At 37.3% G+C, this 9,134-nt stretch overlaps 2 protein-coding genes across 4 annotated transcripts; one reads left to right on the top strand and one right to left on the bottom strand.

Annotated features, from left to right (window-relative positions):
• The first annotated feature begins 478 nt into the window (after positions 1–478).
• LOC149046513 (uromodulin-like) lies at positions 479–4,471 on the top strand. 2 transcript variants are annotated; one of them, XM_089205569.1, is made up of 5 exons: positions 479–647; positions 2,791–2,962; positions 3,202–3,335; positions 3,870–4,244; positions 4,337–4,471. In XM_089205569.1, the coding sequence occupies exons 1-5, from the start codon at positions 584–586 to the stop codon at positions 4,339–4,341; spliced, it is 750 nt and encodes a 249-aa protein (XP_089061695.1). In that variant the 5' UTR covers positions 479–583; the 3' UTR covers positions 4,342–4,471. The 2 variants fall into 2 exon arrangements, with proteins under 2 accessions (XP_089061695.1, XP_089061694.1); XM_089205568.1 differs by lacking the exon at positions 4,337–4,471 and having other exon boundaries at positions 488–647; positions 3,870–4,328.
• On the bottom strand, positions 4,297–8,132 carry LOC113686092 (neurotrypsin). Of its 2 annotated transcripts, none has more exons than XM_089205549.1 (5): positions 7,949–8,132; positions 7,553–7,634; positions 6,479–6,817; positions 5,547–5,885; positions 4,297–4,836 (listed from the first exon to the last, which is right to left on the bottom strand). In XM_089205549.1, the coding sequence occupies exons 1-5, from the start codon at positions 7,967–7,969 to the stop codon at positions 4,532–4,534; spliced, it is 1,086 nt and encodes a 361-aa protein (XP_089061675.1). In that variant the 5' UTR covers positions 7,970–8,132; the 3' UTR covers positions 4,297–4,531. The 2 variants fall into 2 exon arrangements, with proteins under 2 accessions (XP_089061675.1, XP_089061676.1); XM_089205550.1 differs by having other exon boundaries at positions 7,740–7,989.
• Between the last annotated feature and the right edge of the window lie 1,002 nt (positions 8,133–9,134).

Consider the following 9,134-nt stretch of genomic DNA (forward strand, 5'->3'; position numbering starts at 1 on the left):
CTTTAGGCGCGCCATCCCTTTTATCTTGATCACGTATAAATTTCCTTCTCTTGTTGCTTGCTGTCGATTGTTCTATTATGGACCGGAGATAGAGAAAGAACGGAACAAATCTTGTCTTGGTTTGATTCGTTCTGATGATTTACATCTTCTATCATCGTTTTCAGACCGATAAAGTCCTACCAACTACGCTATAGTCTAAGATTTTGAACTCGATCGCAACTCTCGTCATAATAATGTGTCTTCGTGAAGACGTTCTCCCACATGTATGTGGCTTAAAGAAAATCGAGAGGTTGTATAAATATTGCCCAATTCTTAAACACAAACAAAGGAATGTAACTTGAAAGCTACGTAGAATATTGAACCAGCAGCAGTAACGCCTCCTTTACATTTCAAAGCTAGTCAGTGAAAACAATCATATTTTATCAATATTGCTTGCGACAGCTGCCGAAGCGTTTATATTTACCAGCGCTGTTAATTTAAAAACCCAATCAAACACCTTCAGCTTTCTATTCTGCTTACTTCTGCGACGCTGAAAACAATGCGCTCATAAACTTGCGCTAAAACAGCTTACACTTCTACAACAATGAAATTGAAGACTTTGGCTGCAGTTGCTTTCTTGTGTCTCGAATACAGCTTAAGCTTAACAGGTTCGTGCAACATTTTACTCTTTGTGTCCTAGGTTTTGAAATTTCGAGGACATCACAATCAAGCTTAGGGTAGTAGTCGGCTTTGTTTTAAACGAACCATGAAAATCCACGTTCACAAATAAATGATGTCATGGAAAAACATGTATCGGTGAAAGATAATCCAGAGATACATTTCAAAAGAGGAACGATCTACGACATTTAGTTGGGTTTGTGAAAATTTAACGAGGCAGCTCACGCAGCAAAAAGAAAAAAAAATTGGTAGACTCTCGTTCGAACTACTCCTCGTCGATTGCTGTAACGTTAAATCTCGCATTCAGACATTAGTTTACCGATTATACCCCTTTTCTTAGAATTCATAAAATCGTTTATCGGTTATATTTCTCCGAATTTTTTGAAAACCTTAATCCGATTAGTGCATAAAATATCTCTGTAGTTGAGAGGATGTTTCCGGTGCTTCGTGAGTATCATCAATGATAAAGAACTTGTCAATTGGATAAGTTGCGTGAAAAGAACGATCAAACTTTTCGCTGAATGAATTCCTGCCACAAAGATCTAATTGAGATCTTAGCATGTCAAATTGGAAACACGCTTAAAGTAAATACCATGTGACAGGTTAGTTCTTACACTGTAATAAGAAGATTGAGCAACTCGGTTGACTTGATGTAGACAGCGCACGTGCGTGAGGTATCAGCATTTACGTTTAAAATGATACAGGGAATAAGAGAAAGAAAACAACGATAAAAAAAGAAAATACGTTTAAAAAGTTTGATAAAGAAATGAGAAGCTAGATACCATATTAAAAGCACTATCCAATGAAGTTATTAGATGCAGATTTTCATTTGCGCAGAGAAAACATTTTTTTTCCTGATTAATCGTAATCAGCGGGTTTGTAAGCTTTTCGAACAACTTACTACAATATCATTGGTTAACGAAATTCTCTTTGTGAACCGCATGGGTGATAGCGTGAGTTGAAAATAAAAAAAAATTATATGTATATATATATATATATATATATATATATATATATATATATATATATAAAGCATTTCCAACACTAATAGGGAAATGGGCAAAAATATGGAAAAAGCGCATCTTTTCTCCAATTGTGGAAACTAGCTTGCGTTATTAGGTCACTTTAGAGAAGTTCAGTTTTTTGGTAATTACTTTTAGTTGTCAAATCTTAACTACACAACACGCTTAATTATTCGGGGTCACGTCCATTTGGAGTGCTGAATGGCCCATATAATTCTTACAGCTTTTTGTTAGAAATTAACGCTGCAACCCCAATAGGTCACAGAACAGATTCATTTATTTGTAAATGGTAGCCTCTATTTGGCTTGAGATATTTTTAAGGATTTGTCCGCGGACACGACATGTATATTTCTATAGAAGCTAAAAGCTTTTCCAAAAACGAAGTCTACAGGTGCAGATAATGGCCAAGGACAAATTTACGAGCATATTTTCCAGCCAAATGGAGGTTATTGCGGTCATGATCCTTCAAAAATATAGAAAAAAATGTATGCATGTGCTCTTGTATGTATGTGTAAACACCGTAGGTGTATTTGGTTATAATATTACAGTATGTATATACTCTCGATACTTAGGTAGAACAATATTTTTTTGCGAGCGGTTAAGTTGGTCTCTATGTTGGCTCTGAACGTTTTAATTACCTTGCCATAGAAAGGCACTAAATTCATCTTTTTTTTCATAGCCTTAGCAAGTACACATTCGAGAGTCAGTTGGGAAATTTGTAGTTCCCAATCTGCAAAACTCTCGAGACTGATGACAAAGACAGTTGTATAATATTTTCTAAGTTTTACACTTTAATGCATCGCACAATGTCAAAGTTGCAACATAAAAAGGAAATATTGATTGAAAAATATAATAAAAAAGCCCAAGGCATGATCACTTAAGGTCAGTTAACAAACACAGACAAACAAATGTACAAACAAAATAAAAATTCCAAAAAGATGCTGAACATTTATCCAGTCGAGTGGAAAGATTTCATACACTTTTCTAGTTTCACGAAAGAAATTAATGAAATCAAACGAAAGCAGGAAAGATATTGATCCCTAGCAAATGCACATATTAACTGATTTAGAAAAAAGAAACTTATGAAACATGTTTAAACTTTTCTTCACAGACGCATCTCAATTTGTCAAGGTTGGCTGTTTTAAGGACAAGAGGAGTCCAAGCCCTAGAGCTCTTCCAGAACTAATAGCAAACTATCGAGGAAATATTGATTGGAACAACACGATGGAAGTGGTCGACAAATGTGCTAAGAGAGCGAAAGAAAAGAATTATATGTATTTTGGGTAGGTAAACTAAATAGACAAACGACTCTATTTAAGACTTCAAATAACAGAGTTGCTTTAATAGTCGACAGAGAGTCAAAATTTTTTTGAAGATTTATGGAGCTTTCTAAGGATATTTTCCATTGAGAGAATTAGTAAATGTCTTGTTTTTCTGAACGCAAATATACCACCGCGTGACCTGTAGAATTAATAACAATAAAATTGTACCTGCCACTTTTATTTTTGATTTTTTCCTTTAGTATTCAGTTTTATGGAGAATGCTGGAGTGGTGCTACTGCCCCATTAACGTATGACCGCTACGGTCGGTCTCTACATTGCACCTCTGAAGTCGGCGGCATGCACGCTAATCTAGTTTACAGATTTGTAGGAGAAGGTCAGTGGGGCTGTCTGTTTATAATTTTTTTTACTTTTATGTGAGTCTCCTTTCGTCATCGAACCCGTGATTGGTGGCGGTGATTCAAATTGGCATTCTCTGTTTACCTATATGTCATGATTATCTTTACCTTGCCTTCCAACCGATTATACATACATGTATAGATGGGTATGAAGAATTTTTCCGCAATGCATTGATATACTAAATGCAGTTTTCACAGGTTAACTGCTAACGGAAGAAGGTTCAGTCAGAGGGAGAAAACGGGGAGTCCAGCAAATATTTTGAAACGCCTAGTAAATAAATTCACATGAATGGCAAAATGAAACGAATTTTTGGCGAGGATTCATACGAATCTGAAAGCGAAAACTCGTGGCAAAAGAATTAGTTGGTTTTATATTTACCTAAGGTGCCTTTTTCTGAACACATAAATAATTCGAACCTGGCTTAATCTTTCAAGATAACTAATGTTTTTTTAATCATTATTATTATTTTTTAATATAATACCACGGCATTAAACCTTCGATCTTGCCACAGAAAGCGAATGCCTCCAATATTTGCAACTTAGCACAAGGGATCGCTCCGTCGAGTCCGATCCTCCTGCGGGATTGGCAGCCATTTGTGACAATAGCCTCTCCCCACGATGGTATCGCTTCTTGCGTCCCGCTGGAGACAAAATGGCTTCTAAATGTGTTCCAACCCAAAAGTGCGGAACAGCAGTCACTGGTTGGTTAAGCTCCCCTCATCCTGAAGTAAGTGACGGAATTGTAAATGGAAAAGTTTGCTTTCACTGGCTCAATGAATGCTGTTTCCGTGATCAAGTCATCAAGGTGCGAAACTGCGGCAGGTTTTTTGTGTATAAGCTGAACAAGCCGGAAGGTTGCCCGATGCGTTTTTGCGGGAGTAATGTTGGTAAATTGAGTTTCTTTCTTTTCATTTACATTGGAACCCAAGAGTAAAAATATTTATCGCTACTAACGTAAACGTTTATTTTTTTATTCCAGAGTAATTGCGACTGCTGATAAGAGGACTGAACAACAACGATTAAATTTAATCTTTACTAATGTTTAGGCTAGTCAATACTCAACAGCCTAAGGTTTCTAAAATACTCAATAAATAAAACGAGAAAAAAAGTTAAAGGTTTTTGTTTGACTTGTCTGCGTAAAAGTCAAAAAGTCACGTTCTGAGGCAGCGTTAGCTCAATCATAATAGCACTCTGCTCCTGCATCATTCGAGTGGTCACAATTATCAACATTTCCCCATCCAGCGTTTTCACATCTAAAGATTGAGTCTTCAGTCCCAATACACTTGACGTCGCTGAGCCATATGGGACCTGAACCTTGGCCATACTTTGGAGTGGCCCTGGCTCCGGCGTAAGCCAGCATCCGACAAAAAATTCCTGCATCAATGAGATCCCAGCCTCTGTCGCAAATTGTCCCCCACTTCCGATCATGATAAACCTCTACTCGGCCTTCATTGCGACTGTTTCCTCCCATGAGACGATCTGACATTTGAAAGACATTGATGTTAGAACAGTTCATAAAATTTAATTATCGTCCTCGTCTGTATCTCCTCCGACTGATATTTCTGTTATAGTAACAGTTGGACTGAGTTGCCAACCGTAGAGAGTTTCTAAGGCTGACTTTTCGAACGTTAGCCCATCGTCACTCTGACGCCGGTTATCAGGGGCCAATTTACAATAACAACTCAGTTAATCGAAAAAAAAAAATTTATATTCCCCAACGACGTAACGCTCTTGTTCCTTACCCCCTTTTACTCCCTCCAAATGAGGGAGAGTCTGTTAACATATGAATATGTTCAATCTCCTTTCTCTTTGAAGAGCATTGGGACCAAGAGAAAAATAAACAGGATAAATCTTTGTCTCCCAGGAATCGCACTCGAACCTTCTGACTCTTCTGACTCGCGGCTTACACTGTACAGTGGAGCAACATGAAATTACTTGGTCAGGAAGACCAGTTTTCCTTACTTTTGTTATATGTACCTTTTATTCTTTCGTTTTCTATAGAGTCTGGGAGTTAATGAAAGCATCTGCTTGCTTTCAGGTTATAAGAGAAATCCAGGAAAGATCTTGTAGAGCTTGAACATAAAACTTCATATTCATCAAGTGAATATTGAATTGCAAATTAGATTAGAGGAATTCATGGCAAGCTTCAAGTTATTCGTGATACGATTTGAAGTGTTTTCTGTACTTACAAGGTATCCGTGGTTGGATCGAATCTGATACTGATCTGCATTTCACTCCTGCTTCTCCTGACTGTGAGCAGACGCTGTAATCTTTGTATGGACAGAAAGCAAGATTCTCCTCGTTTCCATTACACTGTACATCTCCAAGTCGCACACGACCTTTTCCTGATCTATATCTGTCATCGTGATAGGCATTTAGAGCACCTGGATAACCTAACATACGGCACACAACATCTGCATCGCGTATGTCCCATTCTTTGCCGCACACTGCGCCCCAGCTTCCTCGGTGGAAAACTTCTACTCGGCCACTTCTTGAGCTCGACCCATTTGCCAGACGCGCGTTTATTTCTGGGAGAGAAATGTTATTGTTTATATATTATATATTATTATATATTATATTATATTATTATCGTAATCTTCAATAATAATAATTAAGGTACAGATAATGGTTTCTCACCCTAACAGGAGCACGCAACCGTTGCCTCATGATTGATCTTAGACGAATAAATTTTGGGACCGTTTTGAGAAAAATTACGATTGTGTAATTGTGAAGACGGAAACCAGTGCGGCAACTTCTTAGATTTTAGTGAAAAATAAACATCTGAAAGTGTTTAGGACCATGTTAAACGGAAATTAATTTCCACGCCAAGACGCTTGCCCTGACATCTGGGTACTAATTTTCCAGCTTCTCTATCATCCCAGTTAATTTTTTACTTAATTTAGTTTAAATCTTACTGGTTGTAATAGTTTGGTCTGAAAGGGTGTACATATATATTTCAATCTTGGCCTCATTCCTTTCAGAATTCCTGACACCTAATAATGTTCCAGTATAGTGAATATATCTCTCCAGTTTATCCTAAGTTTTTGCTCCGAAGATGTTGACCTCTTTAGAATAGCAATTATTTCTGTCAGTATTCTATAATTTGATAATTAAGCTGTACCTTTCACCACAAAAGCATACACGAAATTGGCCTTTCTCTCTCCAAGGCCTCTGAAGCAGTTTTTAGAGGTTCCTTGCTTGTTATAAGTAAGTTCAGCATTCTCCCCACTCCAACATTCGCCATAAAACTGAATACCAAAGTAACGGAAACCCTTTGAGTTGACTCGTCGAGCACACTCCAGCACGGTTTTATTCAGATTATGCCAATCAATGTTACCACGGAAATTAGCAACCAGCTTGGGGATTGGTCGAGGTATTGCACCGCTATCCACGAAACAGCCAATTGGCCTGAATTCAGGAATCGGCGTGAGTTGCTTCGACTGAGGTTCTGAGTCGCGCACTTTGAAGGAAAAATAAGAAAATGCTTAGAACATTTTTAAGGACTGCATAATTGAAGCAAACTTATTTTACCTTGCTATAACCATTATTATTATTTTTATCACTATCATTATCATTTTAATAATTATTATCATTGAGTTATCATCATTATTATTATTGTTATCATCATTTTAATTGTCATAATTATTATTATTATTATTATCATTATTACTATTATTATTATAATCATTGCAATAACTATTATCGTCATTTTTACTGTTGTCGTTTTTAGCACTATTGCTGGTTTGTCATTTTTTTTTTCATTGTTATCACTTTTATCGTCATGATCCTTGTGATTGTTGCACCATCATCCTTATTACAATTTTTTTTGCCATTATTATCAAACTCGTTAATTCCACCACGGATCTCAGGCCCTCTTTCTACTGCACATAATTCTCGCCAAAGTGTGTGGACTTATCTTTGGCCCCAAAATTTTTCAATCTAAGGAAAGTTATGTTGACCATCTGTTTTTTCCCCCTCTGTTTCCACTATGGTATCCAGTACTAGTGATCGGACATTGTTTCTTTGTATTTGCTAGGGTGCAGTTTGAACAGATCGGAGAGAGTGGTGCAACAGTTGCACACAGTAAAAGGTGAGATATCCGTCATTGCGGAGAATTATAATCTACGGATTTAAAAAGAAACTAACTGAAAGTGGAAAAAGAAACACTTTAAGTCAGCAAAGTATTAAAATTTACCTGCAACCTCTTGCGAATGAGAGGACGACACCAGTGCTATAGAAACCATTATCAACGCCTTGGACTTCACTCCGATGTTATACTAGTGGGAAATTATAGAATTATGAAATACATGCTCAACGCGAAATAAAAATGTAAACAATGGGGCAAAACAGTGCCGTCTGATTAAAGTTTTAAAAACGTGAACCTTAAACTGGAAGGCTTCTTTTCCTCGTTTTTTCAGTTTTGAGAAGAAATTGCATCTTATCGTGAACGGTTAAGCAACAACATCTGTAGGCCATCTTATCGTAATCAAATTAGTAATTTTCCAGAATAACGTCGGGCTGTGGGAATCTTATTTTGATAGTTGGTATTTAATATTCTTAAATCTCGAAAGGGACACTGTAATTTCCTCACCCTCTGCTGTGACGAAGCCATGAAAGCTATAAATACACTTCGAATTCAGCTCTAAGATCCAGGAAAGAGACAATCGTCCTCACAGTAGTTAACAACAACGCACGCGCCTGAAGAGATACTTGAATTTTCAATTTCGGCAGGAAGAAGATGATATTTCTGAGGGTTTCGGAGCGTGTATTCACCTGTTAAGCAGGATGATAGGTACTTATGTCTCAAAAGAGAAAACCTAATGTTTCTCATATGACAATCTCTTAGACAATTTTACAATTGACTCGACGAAAGTAATATGGTAGATTCAACCTGAGTCAATAACGGTTACCAAATATATTTGCTTTGTTTAAGCTGAAAATGCTCCTGTTTCAAAAGGAAATGAAAAAAGTAAAATGTTATCCTTGATGAAAGTCACGTTAATTTCGAAAATAAATTGATTACAGTGGCACACGTGTATTTTTATGGTGTTCCTTTTTCGACAGAAAGGGAATGAGAAAAAAAGAAAAAATCAGAAAAAAAAGGGAAAAAGGCTGTCACCCTCAGCTGCTTTCTCAGATCAAATATTGATACCATGGCAAACAATAGAATGCACCAGACTCAACAACAGCCGCTCTTTGGAGTTTACTTGAGAGGAGAGGGGGAGGAACGTGGGCTCCTTTTCCTGAACAGCGGCTGCTAGGTCTTCGCTTAAGAAAAGTGATGGGTACTTATTTTCTTTTGAGCTTTTTCAAGAAAGTTGTTTTCACCCTTACATTGGTGTGCATATTCTTTGCACTGCTCTCGATCCTTTTCAGGAGAATTTAAGGGCTTATTTTAAGGGTATTTATTTCATTTAATCTGATGACCCTAGCGTTTGCTTAAACAGTCACACTCTAAGAAGAAATGAGATACTGGTCACTGTCAAGGGTTAAATAATTTTCATGTCTCCAATAAGACAAGCTGAAGGCTGGCCACCTGTTATTGCACGTTCACACATGCGCAGACGTTTGACCGCTGTTTTTGAAAACATACGCTCTTGCCTATCTCGTAGGTTTTTTTGGCCACCCTGGCACGCTCGCTGAATGATTTTGTCAATTTTTTTCCATCAATTTTCATTATATATTGCTGATTAAAGAGCGGATGTATGGCGTTTACCACAGGTCATACTCGAACCTCGTACAGGTGTAGTGATAAGTAATAAGATCAACCTCAGTCT

The sequence above is a fragment of the Pocillopora damicornis genome, chromosome 4 (genome assembly GCF_964200805.1).
Source record: "Pocillopora damicornis chromosome 4, jaPocDami1.2, whole genome shotgun sequence".
Classification (NCBI taxonomy): domain Eukaryota; kingdom Metazoa; phylum Cnidaria; class Anthozoa; order Scleractinia; family Pocilloporidae; genus Pocillopora; species Pocillopora damicornis.

Excerpts from the sequence above, each read along its gene's own strand:
- LOC149046513 (XM_089205568.1), top strand. The coding sequence starts at position 584 with ATGAAATTGAAGACTTTGGCTGCAGTTGCTTTCTTGTGTCTCGAATAC. Across the intron at positions 648-2,790 it reads ATACAGCTTAAGCTTAACAG|ACGCATCTCAATTTGTCAAG; the intron begins GTTCGTGCAACA and ends TTTTCTTCACAG. Across the intron at positions 2,963-3,201 it reads AAGAATTATATGTATTTTGG|TATTCAGTTTTATGGAGAAT; the intron begins GTAGGTAAACTA and ends TTTTTCCTTTAG.
- LOC113686092 (XM_089205549.1), bottom strand. The coding sequence starts at position 7,969 with ATGGCTTCGTCACAGCAGAGG. Across the intron at positions 7,635-7,948 it reads TGGCTTCGTCACAGCAGAGG|TATAACATCGGAGTGAAGTC; the intron begins GTGAGGAAATTA and ends ATTTCCCACTAG. Across the intron at positions 4,837-5,546 it reads GATCCAACCACGGATACCTT|ATCGTCTCATGGGAGGAAAC; the intron begins GTAAGTACAGAA and ends TTCAAATGTCAG.